This window comes from Pyxicephalus adspersus, chromosome 9 (genome assembly GCF_032062135.1).
Source record: "Pyxicephalus adspersus chromosome 9, UCB_Pads_2.0, whole genome shotgun sequence".
NCBI lineage: Eukaryota > Metazoa > Chordata > Amphibia > Anura > Pyxicephalidae > Pyxicephalus > Pyxicephalus adspersus.
In genome coordinates, this window is record NC_092866.1 from 60,364,463 (window position 1) to 60,385,989 (window position 21,527).

At 41.9% G+C, this 21,527-nt stretch overlaps 1 protein-coding gene and 1 long non-coding RNA gene across 11 annotated transcripts; one reads left to right on the forward strand and one right to left on the reverse strand.

The window, feature by feature from the left end:
- The first annotated feature begins 236 nt into the window (after positions 1–236).
- LOC140338139 (uncharacterized) lies at positions 237–13,497 on the forward strand. 2 transcript variants are annotated; one of them, XR_011922193.1, is made up of 3 exons: positions 237–564; positions 1,497–1,700; positions 13,230–13,497. It is a non-coding gene; the product is annotated as an uncharacterized lncRNA (long non-coding RNA). The 2 variants fall into 2 exon arrangements; XR_011922194.1 differs by lacking the exon at positions 13,230–13,497 and adding an exon at positions 11,110–12,112.
- On the reverse strand, positions 7,741–20,364 carry ALKBH3 (alkB homolog 3, alpha-ketoglutarate dependent dioxygenase). 9 transcript variants are annotated; one of them, XM_072422214.1, is made up of 10 exons: positions 20,337–20,364; positions 19,578–19,682; positions 18,911–19,005; positions 17,259–17,293; positions 16,340–16,387; positions 15,325–15,428; positions 14,890–14,978; positions 11,734–11,943; positions 8,799–8,897; positions 7,741–7,976 (listed from the first exon to the last, which is right to left on the reverse strand). In XM_072422214.1, exons 2-10 carry the CDS (start codon positions 19,648–19,650, stop codon positions 7,878–7,880), a joined length of 852 nt encoding a protein of 283 aa, XP_072278315.1. In that variant the 5' UTR covers positions 19,651–19,682; positions 20,337–20,364; the 3' UTR covers positions 7,741–7,877. The 9 variants fall into 9 exon arrangements, with proteins under 9 accessions (XP_072278315.1, XP_072278312.1, XP_072278316.1 ...); XM_072422211.1 differs by having other exon boundaries at positions 19,560–19,682; XM_072422215.1 differs by lacking the exon at positions 20,337–20,364 and adding an exon at positions 20,230–20,331.
- Between the last annotated feature and the right edge of the window lie 1,163 nt (positions 20,365–21,527).

A 21,527-nucleotide genomic window follows, 5' to 3' on the forward strand; every position in this document is an offset into this window, starting at 1 on the left:
CGAGACTCCTTCCTCCTCCACCTCCCTGATCTCTTCGAAGGAGAGGAGCTGGGAGCGGAGCCGGCTCTCTCGACGCCTCCGCAGAGCCCCTTTGCTGGGAGAGGGCAGAGGGAATTCCTCCTCTAGGAGGGCGCTCTGTTCCATGGCCTCCTGGTAGGTGCACAAATGGTCCTCAGCTTGGCTGGCTGACATCCTGCACCCAGGGGATTCTATGCAAAGGGTCCCACAATTTAGGAGCAGCTGTGAAGATACAACGCTGCGTGGCGCAGTGATTTTAGGAATCTGGGATAGGAGGATAATCCAGGTGCTGATGAGGGTGCTCTGTCTTGGTGGTGCAGCGATGCGGCACTAAGTCACCCCCCACCCTGCAGTGCTGCTATGCCCAGGGTACCTAATCCTCAATGGCTGTATCAGCTTGTGTGCCTCTGCTGCTTGTATCCCCCTCCTGTTCCCTCTGTCCTTTATATATCCCTTCCTCCTCCTACACACAATCCGCTCCGATGACTCCCAGCTCCATGTAAAGTCTGTCTTCCGGTGACGTGGGCCCAGTGACACAAATGAAAGGTGGGTGTGCGAGGGGATCCTGGAATATTGGGGGGCTTCCTGTACCTTGGGTGTCAGGGAGGGGGGAGTAATGCAATACTGGATTGTAAGCTCTTCGGGACAGGATCCTCTCCTCCTGTGTCACTGTCTGTCATTTGCACCCCCTATTTATTGTACAGCGCTGCGTAATATGTGGGCGCTATATAAATAATGTTTAATCTAAAATCCTAGATTGTAAGCTCTTCTGGACAGAATCCTCTCCTCCTCCCATGTCACTGTCTGTATCTGTCTGTCATTTGCAACCCCTATTTATTGTACAGCGCTGCATAATATGTGGGCGCTATATAAATAATGTTTAATCTAAAATCCTAGATTGTAAGCTCTTCGGGGCAGGGTCCTCTCCTTCTCCTGTGTCACTGTCTCTATCTGTCATTTGCAACCCCTATTTAATGTACAGCGCTGCGTAATATGTTGGCGCTATATAAAAAAAGTTTAATCTAAAATTATAGATTGTAAGCTCTTCGGGACAGGATCCTCTCCTCCTGTGTCACTGTCTGTCATTTGCAACCCCTATTTAATGTACAGTGCTGCGTAATATGTTGGCGCTATATAAATCAGAGGGTAGAATGGAAATTGTTACAAATGATAAATGATGTTCATATACTCCAGCAAGGAAATATTGACATTTATTAATGTTTTTAAAACTTTTCATTTAGCAGAAGAAAATTGTATGGAAATGTTTTTTAAAAATCCTTTCTTTGATATAATAAAACGTAAGCACCAATAAAGTCCCACTCTAAATACTATTTGAATCTATAGGTATATAATAGGGACGGGGTGACACTTAAAGACTTCTATCTCCTAAGCGCAATCTTTAGATATATAAATCTTGTTTATTATTAATAATATGGAATGCGATATTTAATGCGATATCTTCTTTTATTTATCACCAGGAAAAATGATGCTTTAGAATACATCGGCTTGATTGACAGGTCTTCCTAAACTTAGTGATGGGACAGGTGTCATGCAATGAGCTGTGACTCTTATATCTTATTGCATTGACTGTACACGCGCTGGCATCCCCATGATGACTTCTTTCTCCTTTTATATTCCGAAGACTTAACAGGAAGCAAGACAACATCCCACGTTTCACAGGTGTAAGTTTTCCTGTCATTGCAGAATATTATATTTATTATTATTACTAGAATCTTGGTGAGCTTTGTATATTTCTTTCAGATGGTCCATTAAGAAACTCAGCTCGGTGTAGAAGTTTCCTTGTAATAAAGACCGGTCACTGCTGCTCTCCTTCTTTGTGCAGGGTGACTGGTCTTGTCTCCGCCCCTTCCTACAGTTCTGTGCAGGCAGCCTGTAGTAGGCGGGTCTGTTTGGCCCCTCCCATCACTCTGCTCTTTGCACAGGCTATGCACAGCACAGTGATTGTGTTTATGTTTCTTTTACTAGGTAAAATCTGGGTTTGTGAAGGCATTTGGTGTTCCAGTTTTAAGTTTTAGCCGAGGTTTCAGTAGTGAGTGATCCTCCTCCTGTGGGGGTGGGTGTATATTGTCTGCTCAGTAAATGTTCCCTCTTTATAATGGCTGCTTGCATTCCTATTTGCAAACAAGATACAATGCTCATATTATAATTACGGCTACTCATCACTCAAAACTACACATCAAAGTAGATGCAAACTCTGATTGGCTGACTTAGTCCTGAGTATAATAAGCACTTGACTCATATTGCATCTCTATATGATCCTCCTTTCAACCATATCCTCCTCTATGTATCAATGCTGCATATCTCCTCCACTCTTATCCAGCCACTTCCTATCTACATACACTCCCATTGCTCAGGGCCAATTTCCTAATAGTGACAGCAGCAGACCATGCTTGTGCAATGTGTGGAGGGTATTTTTTTAAATATTTATCAGCTCTTCTCTGCTGCTGCAGACAGTACATTAAATCACAAACCTCAACTTCTCTATACAGTAGAATCCTGGTTATCCAGAACTCAGATACCCGGAAAACTCAGATAACCGGCACCATGGGATCTGAGTCCTGGATAACCGGGGTTTTACGGCAATCAAGAAAGTGGAGCAATCAGCAGAGCTCTGCTCTGTGATTGGCTGTGGAAAGGGAAACTCTGATGATGCTTGACCCGTCATCAGGGTTTCCCTTTTCTTAGCCATTAAGCACTACAGGTGAATGGGGACAAGTCTCCCAATTCAAGTCTAGTGCTGAATGGCTGAGAAAAGGAAACGCTGAGTCATCCAGGAAACTACACTTATCCAGAATCGGCCATTTGTCATGCGTACCAGAGGTAATATGTTTGTGGTTGAGCAGTGACAGCTTTGTGACTCCATCGAGTGTAAGTTTAGCAGAATTGTGGGTGAAGTCAGCACCATGACAGCAGAAAATTAAACTGCAGCAAGACCAGGGGATTTCACAGCTCACATCATTGCCTCTCACACACTGTATCAGCACACAGGCATTCCTGGACCGTCTGCATTAGCATACATTTGCATTTGGGCAAAGGCTTCCATCACCATGCTTAACATTTGCTTTGGAGTTCTCCTCCTAATAATGATGTCTTCACTTTTTAGCAAATATGTTATTGTGGCCAAATTGCTTGGATTCATCAGTCCACATCACATTGTTCCAGAATGCCCTGTTTTGTTCATATTAACAGTGCAAAACTGTAGCCCTAATGTTTTTTGGGGGCAGCAGGTTCTCCCCCACTCCCCACTTTTGACAATAACTGTTGCAATAATAACCTGCAGATCCTGCAATAGAATTGTCGGGGTTCTTGGGGATTTCTTGGATCAATCACTTGCCCAGTCCTGGACAAATTAATAAACATGCAAATAGACAACAACCCCTTGATTATCAATTGTGCCACCCCCATAGGTAAATGTAACAGTGAAGGAGGAAAGGGAAGGATTTAAGATTATCATGTGAGCTAGATAAATAATTTATTTCCACTAAAAGATTATTTATAATAAATTAGTTGTGTCAATAAAAAGTTTAATATTTAGTCTCGTAAGTTTCAATCACAAGACCCGACGCGTTTCGCAGATATTCTGCTTCTTCAGGGGCGAAGTTCTGATCAGCGGGTTTTGTACTTGGCATTGTATTGTACTATCTGCACTTGTAGAAGAGCTGCAATTCCCTGGAAAAAAGAATCTCACCTGGAATTCACAATCCTTCTACAAAACAACTGCAGGATAGAAGGAATTTATTCTACCATTGAGGTTCTTGTTTAATGGCAGTGAGTCCTTATATATGCCAGTCCTGGACAAATTAATAGTCATTTGAAATCTGTGCAATTTGTGAGTTAATTCTGAAATAATTGAATTAAAATGATTTGACAATGTTTTTAAATTCCTTGCCAGACGTGTAAGTACCCACAATCTTCTGGAGAGGGCCCTAGAGAGCTCCTGGCATTATGCCACCACGCCATACTAATCATTCACTGACTGCCCGACCCTCCAAATCTGAGGTTGGAGTAAAACCGATTCCAGCAGTATAAGGGAGATCTAATCTGAAACTCCTGATTCTACATTCATGGATTTGAAGTGGTGGTGAATGTAGGGGGTGTACTTACTTTTTCCTCACACATAAACTCTGCATTTTAATTCATTTTGATATGGGGAATGAATAATCCACCATGTCACTTTGTTCACCTTTATCTATAGGCAATGCTATAAATTAATATTTAATGATTGCTCGTTCTAATATTCAATTCCAGGGGGTGTACTTACTTTTTTATGTGATGAGGGAATTCATACCCCCCCCCCCCCCCCCAAAAAAATAAGCCTGTAAGTGGATATCCAGCACCAGAAATAACCGTCCCTGATCCTGTCTGTGAATTAACAAGGACGGTAAATGTTCAGACCCCGGGCTGGGGTCACATGAGACCTGTGCCCAACGCGGCTGATATACAAGGTATTGTTTCCCATAGAATTCAATGTAATCTGGAAAGATCTCCCCTTGTTTTCATTGTAAAAAGTTGTATTGGAGAATGTATAGTGATTACAATACACACCGGGATCTCATGGCCAAAATGTACTGATCCATGTTCAAAACAAGTCATAGATCTGCTTTAAATAATATCAGCTCTGATAAGGTTGTGAAACTTGCATGTTTCATCTATAAGCAGCTAAGTCTTCTTTGACATAGAAAAGTTGAAAAAAGACATAAATCTATTAAATACAATCACTAGGGAAATAAACATATCCCAGATATAAAACTCTATAAGACATAGTTGGTCCAGAGGAAAGCAAAAAAAAAACCCTGGTACAATTTGCTTTAACAGGTAAAAAAAAATTCCTTCCTGATTCCATGAGGCAATCGGATGTTCCCTGGATCAGCAGTCTCTGTTATTTTTACTTTAAAGCCTTATTCCCAGGTATATTCTGTGCTTCTAGAAAGCATCCAGCTATTTCTTAAAGCAATCTTTTGAACTTGCTGAAACTACTTCCTGAGGGAGCCGATTCCACATTTTCACAGACCTTACAGTGAAGAATCCCTTCCTTATCCGGAGCTTAAACCACCTGTCATCCTTCTATTTGCATCTTTATTTTGGGTTTAAGTCAGGACTGACAGGGTGCAGAACTTGGACCTTAGCAATGGCAGGTTGCATATTTGTAAGTGGATATGTTCACTTTCAGCAAGTCAGAGAATTGGGTATTAAAAGAAAATGTCACATTTATATTAAATGGGCAGCACGGGTGGCCTTTGCAGCACTAGGTCACAAAGTCGATTAGAAACCAGGGCACTATCTGCATGGAGTTTGCAGGTTCTCCCTGTGTTTGCGTGTGTTTCCTCCCAAAACCCAAAAACATGCAGTTAGGTTAATTGGCTTCCCCCAAAAAATTGACTTTAGACTGTGTTCAAGACATATGACTATGATAGGGACTTTAGATTGTGAGCTCCTTTGAGGGACAGCCAGTGACATGACTATGGATTTGTACAGCGCTGTGTAATAGGTTGGTGCTATATAAATACTGTGTAATAATAATAATAATAACAACATGCAGTTAGGTTAATTGGCTTCCCCTTAAAATTGCCCATAAGACTGTGGTATCCGACTAATGGGACATTAGATTGGGATCCCTTTTAAGAACAGTTAGCATTATGACTATGGACTTTGTAAAGCGCTGTGTAATATGTCGGTGATATATAAATCAGTTGTTTCTCAACCAGGGTTTCTCCAGAGGTTGCTGGGAGTTCATTGAGCAATTTGTGCCTTTAGGTGACACCAATGATCTTTTTGGCTATCTGTAAGGGTGACATTCTTCCCAATGGCCAGCAATGTAAGAGGAATTCGCCCCATGCTAATATAGTGTGCGCTGTGGGTATAGGATTTATAGGAGTGGTTCCATGAAGACCTGCAAGTTATTTCAAGGGTTCCCCTATGTTGTAAAGGTCAAGAAACACTGATATAAATACAAGTAAATAAATATCTATATTCAAACACTGAAGTGTAAGGAAATCTATAAAATGATGAACATACCTCTCCGTTGTCACTATTGGAAGCGTCCACCTTTTTTCTTGTTCTGGCCACGACTCAAAAGTTTTGGATTTTCCAATGCCTTTCACTGTTCTGGGCTGTGCCAAGAGCAAATAGTATGCAGAATCTGTAGCCAAGGGGTCATCCATTGAGGGTGGTCTGGGCTGTGCCAAGAGCAGATAGGGTGCAGAATCGTTAGCCAAGGGGTCATCCATTGAGGGTGGTCTGGGCTGTGCCAAGAGCAGATAGGGTGCAGAGTTGCAGCAGGTAAAGGTCAGAATCTCACATTGTTGTCCATAGGTCAGTAGCTACACCATCATGTGGTTTTATATTCATTCATTTGCAACATATACATTATTTTGTATTGCAGTTATTACTATTACTAGTAATATTAATAACATTATACAGGATTTATATAGCGCCAACATTATACACAGCGCTGTACATTAAATAGGGACAATTTTAGGCCAAATTTTCAGTGCACCCCCTTCCTATACGTCCCCAGTATTCAACACAAAACATTTAGGAAGAAGAAAAAAATAAAATGATTTCTTTATTGCATACCGGCAACTGTAATAACCAACAATTTAAAATTAACATAACATAGAATTCCACGTAAACAGCAGAAGTCCTGAGTATTGAGGGCATTGGGGTATCTTTTAGGTGCCCCCACTCAGGTTTTGTATTCAAGTCATAAACTGATTTCAGTGCTATCACTCATCACACACAAGTGGAAAGAAACTAAAAAAGGTAACCCTGTGTCACATACAAAGTATAATAGATGACATAGTGAGCAGAAGGTGGCCCCTGGATGAATGCACTGCTGATCTTCTATAGTCATACAAGAGGTTGGTTTGCCATTGGCTGTTCAAAAGTCAGAACTCTGCCTTCTTCCCAGAGGGGCTTGTCATTGAAAGTAAAGAGGGCGTCATGGCAGACATTCATGTTCAATTTAATAAAGAGGATTAATAAACCAAACGGGTCTGTGCACCTTTCAGCTGGAGAATAGAATTACAATGGTGGCCACTTTCAGACTTCCCCCATGCACAAATGTGGCTATAAGCGGATATGACTATCACTATCCACCAGTTTATGAATGATCAACATCATTTACTGGCACTGCAAGATTTATATAGTGGAGATCAGTATGACCACTGCATATTGATCACCAGAAAGCTCTGATAGCAGTGAGCTCTGCAGGCAACAATGAAGATCAGTGATGTTTATTTCAAACACCAACTACCACTTTTGCAGAAATTATTACTTTTTAAAGTAGCAAACACACAGCCGTAACTAGAAGAATAGCTTATAAATCCTTATAAATATAGCGGTCAATTTTAGGTAATTTGATGTTCTAATCACCCGTTAAGGGTAAATACCGTCCTGCCATTAAAGCTCTGATTATTATTATTATTACACAGTATTTATATATTGCCGACATATTATGCAGCATTGTACAAAGTCCATAGTCATGTCACTAGCTGTCCCTCAAAGGAGCGCACAATCTAATGTCCCTACCATAGTCATATGTCATTATTTTGGGGGGAAGCCAATAAACCTAACTGCATGTTTTTGGAATGTGGGAGGAAACCGGGGTACCCGGAGGAAACCCACACAAACACAGGGAGAACCTGCAAACTCCATGCAGATAGTGTCCTGGCCGAGATTCGAACCTGGGACCCAGATCTTGTGTTTCGATTTGCACACAAACATTTACCGATTGATTAGTGTTAGGAGTCTTTGGGTTGAGGTAAATTATGCCCCATAGAGAAGCTTCCATTCTTCAGCAGACAATCCTCCATGTGGTCGGAGTTTCCAGACTCCATTTAGCGTCCCTCATCCTTAGGCCTTACTTCTGCAATCATGGTGCGGAAGGTCAGGTTGATACGAGGTTGCCGGTCATGGTATTCTTTAGGCACACGGTGCTGCGAGACGGAGGCAGAGATATGATGATTTAAATCATGTTGACATTTCAAAAGATGTTAAACAAGACAGCGAGATCATTTGTATTTGAAATTGCAACACTCTCCTGTAATCTGGAGTTGTCTTCTGCAGTACTTTTGTTTCACCACAAGAAGACCTCAGTGTTCTGGGATGAATGACACCCAGCATCACTGAAACTAGAAGACTGAGGTTCCGCTATACATGGATGGGTGTCATGGCTGGCTACCTGGGGAGCATCTCCACCATTCATAGTGTATTAATGCAGAACGCAGTGCTGAAGTTATTACATTACGTCTGCATCTCTGAGGATCGCCCACAGCTAAGACTGGAAGAAGAAGAGGAGTTTGTATGAAACATGGTTGGTTGACATCAGAAAAGGTAACTATACTACCAATGGGGGGAGCTCAGGGCCCAGGGTTGGACTTTGGGCTGGTTTGCCAAGTGTGCACATGAAAAATGTTTTTAAATTATTCAATATAGATGGACAATGAAGGTGACTACTTATAATATTAGGGCCCATTTTTCCACCATGACGTAACTACCTAGGCAGGAACAGAGACCAACGGGCAGAATCCCAGTCTTTAAAGAAGAGTTCAATATCTCACACCAGTGAGGTTTTCCTTTACAATGACGAACAATATTGTATTGTATGGATTCTGATTGGTTTGCCTCTTGCACCGTTTGTTAAAGCAGCCTAACATTAAACTGGTGTCCCATTAGACACCTAGGAGGTCAATGGAAGGTTCTATACACTGCTGTCACCTAATACCCATTGCTCGATGGTCAGTGCCATCTCTGCTCACCTGCCAGTCTGACTGCGTTGCTTCTTCCATAATAAGAAGGGAGCCATGATCCAGCGGTACATGTACACGTTCCACATACGTGTAGTCTCCTTTTTCTTCCTGCCAACAGATGGAAAAAGAACAGGTATGGAAAGCAATCATGAAATCTTATACTGAGCACTTCTCATTCTATAGGAAAATCATGGTGTCCCACTAAAATACAACGTTACCCCAGGGTTTCTTCTTCACACTGAAAGACAAGTATACCCATTACTGTACAGAAGATAATGCCATGCTTTTGGTAAGAGTACCGGTGGCATTGTGGGTTGTAAACTGGCCAGCAATACCTACTGTCTTTAGTTCATTTCCTCAATGACAGATACTACTCCAGTGATGAAGTAGCAAACCTCTCCTAGTAATAGATCCTCCTGTAAAAAACCCATCAGTCATTCAAACCAATGGCAATAAACAGTGACAGACCCCTTTTGTTGTCAGATCTCCTTCCTAGGATATATCCCCCAAGTAGCTGACCTACCCCCAGTGACAGGCCCAATTAGTGTCTGACCTCCCTCCAATGACAGACCACAGTCTTGTAGCCCATTACCGAATTTGAAATGAGTTGGTTAGAAAACTCTTGAGTCGGTAATATTTGTTCGCTGTACAAATGTTTTGTTTATTATTTTTCCTTTTAAGAAAAGCCCATGAGTTTGGTGCCATCCTTTCAAACTTGCCTATCCGTCTTCTATCTCTTAAAACCCTCACTACTTCCACCACTCCCTATCCACCCTCATATTGTGAGTTACTTCCCCCACCTCTTAGACTGTAAGCTCTTCGGGACAGGGTCCTCTCCTCTTCCTGTGTATCCTGTCTGTATCTGTCTGTCATTTGTAACCCCTATTTGATGTACAGCGCTACGTAATATGGTGTTGCTATTTAAATCCTGTTTATTATTAATAATAATCATGTCATCACATATCAGGAGGAAAATCCAAGTACTTAAGATTTATTAACCTCCCAAAAGACATGGCAGGGATTAGTAGGTGGCTATATTATAGCCCTGAGGACATCGATAAGGGTTTACCGCTCATCATACAAAACAACAATGGTAACTGGTTCCATATTTGTACCACAGAGAAGGGACGCCTGGGCGGTTCTAACCACCATATCCCACCATATTTCAAAAGACTAATACAACCATTAGGAAGTTCAAGCCGCGGCCCCTCAGAAAAGAGAAAATTGAAGAAGAGAAATCGGTGCAGAAATACTGTAAGTGTCACAAAGATTCCATCATACAGCGGAGTTCTGATGCTGGATGAACCCTACCCATTATTTCTCTTCTGCATCTAATAATAAACATTTGTACTATTTCACCAACTATTCAGTAATCTTTTCTTCTCTGTCGAGTGATTCTGTGCACCTTATAACAAGTGACAGGCAGGTGACACTGGTGAATGGTAAAGTGATTTTGGGACAAAGAGGACTTCAGCCCCAAGCTGCTAGGAAATCCACCCCTGCCCTGAGGCAGTGTTATTCCCACAATTTTTTTTAAGCTGGGTGGGAAGAAGCTGTAAGCGGGTGGCAGCCCCCCCCTGTATAGTGATCCAACTTTTCAGTAACAACTTTTCAGTTTTTTGCGTTTAAAAATAATTCTATTTTATCAGTGTACCATAAAGCTTTTTCAGTAACAGAGTTGCTGCATATCTGGAAAGTAATGATGCAGACTTGTGAAATTACTTATAAAGAGAGTGAGTGTGCTGTCTTCACGTGAAAGCAACATAGCACTCAGTAGCTTCTGTCTCTCCATTTCCCAGCAGGCTACGTACAAATCATCGTGTAGGAGTCAGTTATGATTTGTTCGCAGACTGTAAGTGGGAGATAGACTGGCATTTACTTCCCACATTTACAGCGTGACATTAATTCTAGCTCTCTGTGGGGGCTACCTGTGAGATCCTACGAGAGGGACCCATCTGTTATATAAGCTCCATATGAATCATGGTTATGTAAGATTGGAAAATAAAGCACCTGGGATTATGGGATGCAATAGCTAACTTCAAAATCAAAACTTCCTGTCAGTATGTGCAGCACCCGTATTACTTCTAGGGACAGAACCATTTTAAAAATAAGGGTTAAACTCAATGTGTTTATGCTTAAGCTGCGTATGCGCGTCCGATGGTGAAAACCTGGTTATGTGTACAGCAGTCCTCCAATGTCATTGATCAATCGCCTCTGGCTGATTGGGAACAACTGTTGTGCTTTTTTCTGTTACAATAGTTTTTATTAAAGCGGAACTAAACTAAAAACAAAAAAATGACACTTACCTTTAATCCCGCAGATCCCTCGATGGAGCTAGCCCTTCCCACGGTTCGGTCCCACGACATCCTGGAATTCCTCTTTGTCCATGCGCAGAGGAAGCGCCGGGGGCGACACTATCTTCGATCTCCACTTCTGTCTTCTTTCTTCGTGACGTAGCCACAGGGAAGGGGAAAAAAGAAAAGAAAAAAGAGAGAGCCAATCTCACTGCGCATGTTTCTAGGAGGAAAAATGTCTTTTGAGATCTCGGGCATGCACAGAAGGATGAGCCAGAACCTTCCAGAATGTGTGACATAGGTATCCCTGGAGGCTCTACACTCCCATTAGGTCTTGATCACGTAGGCACCACCCGGCCCTTATCAGTAACCACCCGGCTGTTTTTGAGTGGTTATTGCAAAGTTGGGTCACAATACAGCTGGGTCACCACCCAGCTATAGCTTCTTACTACGCAGCTTAAAAGATCCTGGGAGAATACCGAAGCAGCAAACTTAACATACCGGCACATATGAGAATATACATTTATTTATTACGTACACCATGTGATGCAACCAGCCAAGCCGCTAGCACCGAACATGTTTTTTTTCAGTCCCCTTCTCCCCAGCTAGTCACTGACCAATAACCCACACAAATCACATCACCATCTTACCGGTGGGGGTTTCTTCCTCATCTGGAAAACCCGGGTCTCTCCGAAGCTTAGTGAAGCAATGACAGGATTCCTGCCGAGTTCAGGTTCATCATCGCTGTGCCAGTCTATGCTGTCCTTGTCATGTCTGTACAGGTTGCAGAGCAGGGAGTTGAAGCTGTATCCGGTCACTTCTTCAATGCGATCTTTCAGCATGGTGAGCAGAGGATGCCACTGCGGACAACACAGCTCAGTCAGACCCAAAAGGCAAAATCAAGACGATATATTGTATGTGTTAAAGAAAAGACGTGAGCAGTTCACAAGGATACAAATTTATACAGTTTAATAAATGTACAGTTAGGTCCATAAATATTTGGACAACTTTTTTCTAATTTTGGTTCTGTACATTGCCACAATGAATTTTAAATGAAACACCTCAGATGCAGTTTAACTGCAGACTCAGCTTTAATTCAGTGGGTTGAACAAAAAAATTGCATAAAAATGTGAGGAACTAAAGCCTTTCTTTACACAATCACTCCCTATCAGGGGCTCAAAGGTAAATGGACAAATTAAAAAGCTGAAAATAAAATGTTCATTTATAATAAATACTTGGTTGAAAACCCTTTGCTGGCAATGGCAGCCCGTAGTCTTGAACTCATGGACATCACCAGATGATGGGTTTCCTGCTTTTTAATGCTCTGCCAGGCCTTTACTGCCTTTCTGTCCGAAGTTTAGTCTTTAACAAGTGAAATGCATGCTCAATTGGGCTCAAATCAGGTCACTGACTTGGCTATTCAAGAATATTCCACTTCTTTTCCAAACTCCTGGGTTGCTTTGCCTGTATGTTTTGGGTCATTGTCCGTCTGTATTATGAAACGTCTTCCAACCAATGTGACTGCATTTATCTGGATTTGAGCAGACAGTATGTCTCTGAACACTTCAGAATTCATTCGGCTGCTTCTGTCCTGTGTCACATCATGGATAAACACTAGTGCCCCAGTGCCATGGCAGCCATGCACGCCCAAGCCATCACACTGCCTCCATGTTTTACAGATAATGTGCTATGCTTTGGATCATGAGCTGTTCCATGCCTTCTCCATACTTTTTTCCTGCGATCATTCTGGTAAAGGTTGATCTTGGTCCTGCTTTTTTAGATGTTTTTGAGCCCAAGTCCAATCTCGCCTTTCTATTCTTGAGGCTTATGAGTGGCTTGCACCTTGCAGTGCACCCTCTGTATTTACTTTCATGCAGTCTTCTCTTTATGGTGGACTTGGATATCCATACGCCTACTTCCTAGAGAGTGTTGTTCACTTGGTTGGCTGTTGTGAAGGGGTTTCACTTTACCATGGAAATGATTCTGCAATCATCCACCACTGTTGTCTTCCGTGGACGTCCAGGTCTTTTGGCGTTGCTGAGTTCACCAGTGCTTTGTTTCTTTCGCATGATGTACCAAACTGTAGATTTTGCCACTCCTAATATTGTAGCAATTTCTTGGATGGGTTTTTTCTGTTTTTTTGCAGTTTAAAGATGCCTTGTTTCACCTGCATGGAGATCTGACCGCATGTTGTCTGTTCACAGCAAAATCTTCCACATACAAGCACCCCCTTCCCCCCTCAAATCAACTCCGGGCCTTTTATCTGCCTAACTGATAATGACATAACGAAGGACTTGCCCACACCAGCCCATGAAATAGCCTTTAAATTAATTGTCCAATTACTTTTGAGCCCCTGAAATGAAGTGACTGTGTAAAAAAAAGGCTTTAGTTCCCCACATTTTATGCAAATTGTTTGTTCAACCCACTGAATTAAAACTGTTGTTTCATTTAAAATTAATTGTGGTAATTTACAGAACCAAAATTAGAAAAACCTTTTCTAAAAATGTATGGACATAACTGTATTTTTTAGAAAAAGGAAAGCAGTGCAATTCCTCTACAGCTGAGAATTCAGACTACAGCATTCTAGAACGAGGTGGGAGGAAGCTTTAGACGGGTGGCAGCCTCTCTATTGTTACCCAACTTTTCAGAACCACAACCAAAAACAGTCGGGTGGTTACTAGAAAGAGCCAGGAGGTGGATCCAGCTAGAAGGGGCTGGGGAAAACACTGGGAAAGGAAAGGGGAAAGCCGCACAGAGAGCCCATCAGATGTACTGTAGTACAAGAATGCTAATAAGTGGAGAGCTGAGATACTGGGCCTGATTAATTAAAGCTCTCCAAGGCTGAAGAGGATACCCTTTTATCTGTGAACCTGGGTGATTCAGCAAACCTGGAATGGATATGGTCCAGGATTGAAAACATTTGCTAAAAAAAGCAAATGACTTTGAAGAAATCTATTCCATGTTTGCTAGATCACCCAGCTTCACTGATGAAAGTGTATCCTTTCTAGCCTTGGAGAGCTTTAATAAATCAGGACCACAGAGAGAGGCGTTCATCAGCATGCTGCTTCTCCTCCACCCTCCAGTAGAGAAAAACACTTTTTCAGACAAAAATCCCTTTTTAATTATGTGCACTGCTTTGTGCAGAAGGCTCAGAACCTCAGTGAAGTCTTTATTGTTGTAACCCCCGTTAGATTTACTTCCCCTATATGTCCTGGTAACTATTGTCATGTAGCAGTGACATTATCACTGAAGATCTGTGGAAGGGACTCAGCAAGTCCACCCACTACAGGCTGCCTACAGAAAACTACAGGAGGGGGCGAAGACAAGACCGGTCACCCTGCACAAAGATTGAGAGCAGCAGTGACCGGTCTGTACTGAATGAGTTATTATACAAGAAACTATTGCAAAAATCTGGGGAACATGCAAAAAGGCACCAAAAGATTTACATTGCTCTTGCATTTAGATTTGTTTTGACTTGCCTTGTGTTTTCTGCTTACTATGGGGGTGGAGAAACAAAGAGACAAGATGGTGGGGCACATTTTGGATCTTCTCCCTTTAGCACTTAGTAGTAGTGCTGCCTCTGAATCTATATTGGTTTGTAGTACGCAGTTGAGGCAAAATCACATAGATAATGGCAGATGTAGATATCAGTGGGCCCCTGTGGACCTGGAGGGATGACCCCTCGCTGAACAGACTTTGGGCCCCTGTTGGCTGAGAAAGGTCTGGGGCCCTGTATCAGATTCTTGTGTCTCTCTTTGACATTATGCTTGCATATCTGCAATATCAAAGAAGTTTTGTGTACTCACATGAGGATTGGCCTGCATTGTAGAGCGTGAGTAGGTATAAGGCACCTCACCGTACCAGCAGGTGAGCCGCGGCTCCTGGTAAGGTCCATCTATCACCAAAAATTAAAAAAAGGTCTTGTTATAGCTCGAAAATCTTCATTTGATGTTAGTTTGAGGTACTAAAAGTTCCAGCATTTGGAATCATTGATTATTGAACTAAGCATGGCCAAAATATTTTGCCCCAGATGAAATGTGGAGGGTGCACCTCCACATTTTCTAAAACCAAAAAATATTTAAGGACGTTCCAGGTATAAGGGCTCCCCCCAATATGTGCATTGCGATATTGTATTATAGCAGCATGCATCTCACACATTGCTGTGCAGGTTATGGGAGAATGGAACAGACCTCTGCCTCCCTCTGCTGGAAGTTTTCAGTACAGCACCTGCTTGAACTTACCTGGCCCCACATTGGTTTTCTGCCTCCATGGGATCTCCCGCTGTAACTGTTCAAACATCCAATCTGCCTCTTTGGGCTCAATGAATGAAGGGAAAAGCCTTAGTCTGCAAAAAGGTAAAAAAAAGAAGGAGGGAAAAAGAGGTTTTGTCCATGAATCCCTAAAGCTTTCTGAACTCATAAGCTGCAAATGGATTCAACATAGTATTGACATTTTATATATGACAGGTTCTCTTTATTCATCAAGACCACATGGCAAGCTGGCTTACGCACCTCCAATGCACAAGCTGCATGTACAATCCTATTTATCGGCTCGCTATGGCAATGCAAAACCTATTTAAAGCAAGTCAAATGCAGGACAGAAAGAACAGAACCGATGCTCGGCAGGCAGTACATAGCTGAAGGGAAGGAGCAGCAGAGTGCTGTACATAGCTTCTCGGTCTGCAACAATGATTCATTCAGGATGAAAATGCATCAACATAGATTAAAACACAATTATTAGAATCTCAAATAAGTTTTAATTTTTAAGTCTGCAGCTTTCATTAAAGAATCCCTGGCTATCCTGCCATAGAAGTTATTGTGCGGGGATGTCTTGTATTGCAGTGACAACTGTCTCCCAATTGTGCTTCCGCGTTGTCACCATGTCGCCTGAACCTCTCGCAGCTGAACCAGTGCTCATGTGATCCACTCGTGTCCCTGTGAACCCGTACTGAAACGACAGGACTAAAAATCCTTAATTATAAGACATCATAGAGTTCCCATAATAATCGTCCTGTCCAATTTAATTTTGATCTCTTAAAAGTAGAATCTGGTTGGCTGGTTGTTCAGAAAACCTCTCAGAGTCACTGACCTGGGATGAGTTTACGGAGCAGAATGGCGGCTCCAGACCAATGAATTGGAAACCACTGAAGCCAAAGGATGATAATGACAACATGTGAATATATTATTTTCTAACGGAGAGAGCAGCCAGTGGAGATTTTACTTTCCTATCTATTGCAATAATAAAGTCTTTACTTACCTGGACACTCCAGAAGACGATGTGCTGATTTCATAGGTACCAGGCTTCCTGCAGACACAAAAAGACACAAATTAAAGTCAGACGGGTCCAAGACTCCGCATTGGATATTTCAGGTGTTGCCAGATGTCAGTATGATGAACAGGTCAGCACTAGGGATCCAGCATACTTGACAAAATGTCCTCGAACTTCGAATGGGTCAGCGAAATTTGGGCAAACCGATTTCGCGAACCCATTGGAAGTTCCAGTAAATCCGTACAAGAGGATTTCAAGGGCTGCATTCATTCATGCAGCCCTGGGAATCCTCCTGTGTGCGATCCCCGGGCACTGGAGGTTAATTAGACTCTATTGCCTGGGCATCGCAGTGGATTTCCCGGGCTCCATTCATTCATGCAGCCCTGGGAATCCTGTGTGCGATCCCCGGCACTAGAGGTTATATAGGGACAAGTCTCCCCATTCTAAACCTCTAGTGCTCTCTAATTGGCTGAGGAAAAGAAAATTTGATCGTTTCTCAGCTAATCAGAGAGCACTAGAGGTTTTGAATGGGGAGACTTGTCCCCATTTAACCTCTAGTGCCTGGGATCTCTGAGCTGATCACGGCCACAGCTGCATTCATTGATTCATTGATTAGCATAGCCCACATTTTTTTTTTATTCTATGTCGTTTTGCGAATTTACACCGACCATTCTTGCTTACAATTTTGGTAAGCGAGAATGGTAGAATTCGCAGCAAGATCGAATTTTTAAAAACGTACTCGCTCATCCCTAGTCAGCACTTTCTTTAATATCTAGTCCCTCGTCCAGTAACAGGCGACAGTAACACATGTTACTTGGCATGTGTGTCATACATGGTAATACATTTGTAAGCCCACTACAATGTATGTACATGTGATAAACATGATCTGTGTATGAAGGGGACTTACTCAATGACACGGGGCTCCGGGATCCTGCGTACAACCTGAAAGATATGGACAACACTGAATGGATAGATTCAGGACTTTCAATTTAAACCAGCAGCTGGAAATCAAAACCCAGAGTGACAAGTAAAAATGTTTCTTCTCATAGCCAATTATTAAGCTGAAATGTGTGGGGAGGGAGATAATATTATTATGTTTATTATTAATATTAAAAATGATTTATATAACACCAACATATTACGTGAAGTTGTACATTAAATAGGAAATACGACTGGATATGATTACATAAAATACAAGTGAGAGAGAGCACGACAGAGAGTGCGAGACAAAGGGAGAGGTAGAAGAGAGAGAGCGAGGTAGAAGAGAGAGAGCGAGGTAGAAGAGAGAGAGAGCGAGGTAGAAGAGAGAGAGAGAGAGAGAGAGAGAGAGACACACAGGGCCTGATTTATTAAAGCTCTCCAAGGCTGGAGAGAATACACTTTCATCAGTGAAGCTGGGTGATCCAGCAAACCTGAAATGGATTTCTTCAAAGTCATTTGCTATTTACTAGCAAATGTTTTGAATCCTGGACCATATTCATTCCAGGTTTTCTGGATCACCCAGCTTCAATGATGAAAGTGTATTCTCTCCAGCCTTGGAGAGCTTTAATAAATCAGGCCCACAGAGAGAGAGAGAGAGAGGGAGAGACAGACAGACAGAAAGACACAGGCACACAGACAGAGAGAGAGAGAGACAGAGAAGAGAAAAGAGATAGAGAGAATTATTTCAGTCCAAATAATATACTCCCAGGGGTCTCCAGGGCTAAAATATTTCCCCATCCAATTTACAAACTTCCCCAATTCTGTGCCTGTCAGGATGTCTCTTAAGAAGACAACTGTTAATGCAAGTTGTGCAAACCACAGAATAATTGTGCCAGGAAATAATACCTTGTACTGTACAATAACAAAGTGTTTTGCCTGGAACCAAAGTAAATACCCATTGATTGTAGTATACACCCCTTATAAATAGATATGAAGAGTGTGGCGCCTAAAAGTTTGGGGGGGTTTATTCATTAGTTTTACCACCATTAAATTCAGGTAAAATTCAAGATTTATTTCATTTCAAACATCAACAAACATTGAGTAAACAACATAAACATATAAAAAGGTAAAAAGATAACATGATCAAGGCAGGTAAATAAATGGTTTCATATCTTATAAATTAATTATACATTACATAGTAATGCTTTTCACAGAGTCTTCTCTGCTTCCTCAGACCCAGAAACTATTATTCAACAAATAAATTTTATAGATTTCTTCTAATTGTATATGTGTATAGTGAATACAAGACTTCATATGAAAAAAATTGTAATGTGATATCATCGCATTGAAATTAATATTGCCTTTTGAAAGCTGCAAGATTCTTCTAAGGAAATGCATGGTGTTTGCGTTTTATAGTAGAGACACCAAGTCATGAAATGACATGAGAATATATCAATAAAGCTTCTGCCTTTTGCACGGAAGAGCTTTATTATTCCATATTATTTAGTGAAGTGTATGGAGCCAGCAAATCCCTGTAAGCAAATACAGTGTACTGGTTTCATGAGACCACAGGAAAATGAAGAATATTGCAGCTGATTAAAAAAGACTTGAAAATCCCCAGCTGGCAATAACATTTACCTCTGCTGGCTCTTTATATACAAACTGTTTGTCGGAAATATCGTGTTCATGTCCCCAGCGCTGAGCTTGTCCTGTGGCTGCAGCAGGTCGGGGAGCTGTAACAAACATAGAAGAATTAGCATAAAACCAGTATCAGTACCTTTTTTTCAATATATTTTCTGCATAAAGCAAAAAAGAAGATCTCCATTGCTGAGAATTTTTAATACCTGAAACTAATTGCAATGCAAACAGTTCATACTGACCTATCCCACTGTCGGCACCACTGAACTCAAAGATCTTCTACATCTGTCACAATCTGTTGTGTTGGAAGCCAGAGTCCCCCTGCTGCCCAATGTGGTTCCATCTTCTGCTCCCTGCCTTGATACAGGATACAGTAGTAAAGTATGAACCAGTGGGTAAAACCACAGAGTGTGTGTGGGGGGGGGGCTATGGCATCCAACACATAAGGAAATGTGAAGCATAGCAGATCTTTCTTAAGGATTCTGACAGGGTCACTAATACTAATAATTAGATGTGAAATCTGCAGCCTGTTTGGATTTTGGTCTGTTCCTGATGCCCTCCTAAATTAGAGAGATTATTTTATGTGGTGATTGATATGCTGGCTAGCCAAAAAAATAAATAAATAAATAACCAATGTGATACAATTTACCTAATAGCAGCATAGTACCTGTGTGGGGATTAGCTTTTGCTGGTCCTGCCCATGCCCCCTGCACACGAGCTCTACGCCTCTTGTCATCCATTCTCCTAAACTGTTCAAGCAATCACCAGATTTCTGCAAACATAAGGAAATGATTTTTTTGTATCTTTTACATTGTTGTTTATGTTTGTATTATCCCATTTACATTGCCACAGAAGATGGTGCTATACAATTCATTAATAATAATTTTTAAATAATAAGTAACCCCATCAGAAAACACAACTTTCAGAGATATCTATGGGGCCAAGTATAGAATCTGCACAGCTGCCCATTTAGGGTATATAAATCCTATTGATAATAATAATAATAAATCACTGATTCTTAACCAGTGTGCCATGGCCTACTGATCACCACACTACTATGTACTCCAATAACCTGTCCAAGGGAGAGGGAGAGGGGGGGGGGGAGGAATATTCATAGAGTCCTAGGAGGGGGGATATCCCATGGAGTCCTGGGAGGGAGAGGGGGGATGATCCATCCTGCAGTGATCACAGCCCCCCAAATATCACACTGCAGTTCATTTACACACAAAGACCTTTAAACGGAAAATGTTGCTCAGACTGAATTAGGAATTCAATTTCCCAAACGAAAGCTTCTGATTGGTCCCCTGTATAACTCCCACCTTGTTACAATGTTACATTCCTGTATTACACTGAAAGCTTCCTCAGAACAAACACAGAAACATTACAACTAACAACTATCCCTCCATTGTACACAAACACCTCCCACCTGTCACTCCATGCTGCTTCCTCTTCCGGTGTTACACTCAATGCTGTCCCCACATAAGCACCGAATAAAAGGTTCCTGTCTATTACCAGTCCCACAGTGCCTTGTTAATGGTTGTGCTGCAGCTCATGTAATAGGGAGCTATGGAATTATTACAATGAAGAGAGATCACATAGACCCAGGTCATTCTTTAATGACAGTAATCTAAAAACTGTCAGAGATTGTCCACAAAATAAATTCATATCTTACATGTTTAACTGAGATGTCAGCTATGGTATCCTCTGTTTTTCTATAAACTGACCCTTATGTGTGATTTTTTAAGTTTTGCACAGAGATCAATAAAGCTTCAACCCTTCAGTACCCTCCCTAGCTTGTGATTGGACACCGAATTGGCAGCAGCCGGCTAATGAGGTCAACCCTCTGCTCTTTCTTCCTGTACGAATGCATATTTAAAATGCTAAACCCTGATTGGCTCCAAGAGCTGCTCCCCAATCCTTAGCCAGGAGTGCTGCTATATGGGGAGTACAGGGAGCTCTTCTAAATATTCTTCCTGGTCTGCTTGGATTGAGATATAAGACATGCAGTTGATTTACATTGCTCCAGACTGGCCCAGGTGAATGTTGGATGGTGACTTGGTGAGACTCCTAGTGGGTTCCCTCTGAGCTCTGCAGTCTCTGTTCCAAAGATTGATTTGCCATCCGGCTTCATGGATGCTGGTTTACCCTCATGCCTATTGAAGCCAAGGTTTCCAGACACAGGGACAAGTTTGTCAATCCTACAATCCCTAAAGTCTACTCTTTGCAAGACCTTTGCAGATACTTTACTTGGCATGAGTCCTAGGGGTTCCACCCCTGGAGTTTCTATGTGACAAATAAAAAAAATGTTTTTGGACCAGTGTTTGGCTCTTAGCAGACGGGTCAGGTTTCCACTCTTTATGTTCTATTTCATAGACTGTTGGCCTTTCACTCTTTCTTAAGAGGGTCCCATGTAGCCCTCTTGTTCAATTATTCCACCATTCTTCTTCCCAGAATCAATTCACTCCCAGGAAATTCTCCCCATAGTTTGGATGTGGTATAGGGTGTGCAAGTTCCAGGAAGACTAAGTTTTATCATCCCAGATGGAAGCTCTGGCTTCTCGTTCCACTATCTGCAGGTAACAGACCATCACCCAGGTTTTAGTAGGTGAATGTTTCTC

What these genes read in the sequence shown, in the direction of transcription:
- ALKBH3 (XM_072422211.1), bottom strand. Translation starts at nt 19,650, where the DNA reads ATGGATGACAAGAGGCGTAGAGCTCGTGTGCAGGGGGCATGGGCAGGA. An exon ending in AGGTACTATGCTGCTATTAG is followed by an intron (nt 19,006 to 19,559) that starts GTAAATTGTATC and finishes TGTTTGTTACAG; the next exon opens with CTCCCCGACCTGCTGCAGCC. An exon ending in CAACGCAGTCAGACTGGCAG is followed by an intron (nt 7,977 to 8,798) that starts GTGAGCAGAGAT and finishes TCCGTCTCGCAG; the next exon opens with CACCGTGTGCCTAAAGAATA.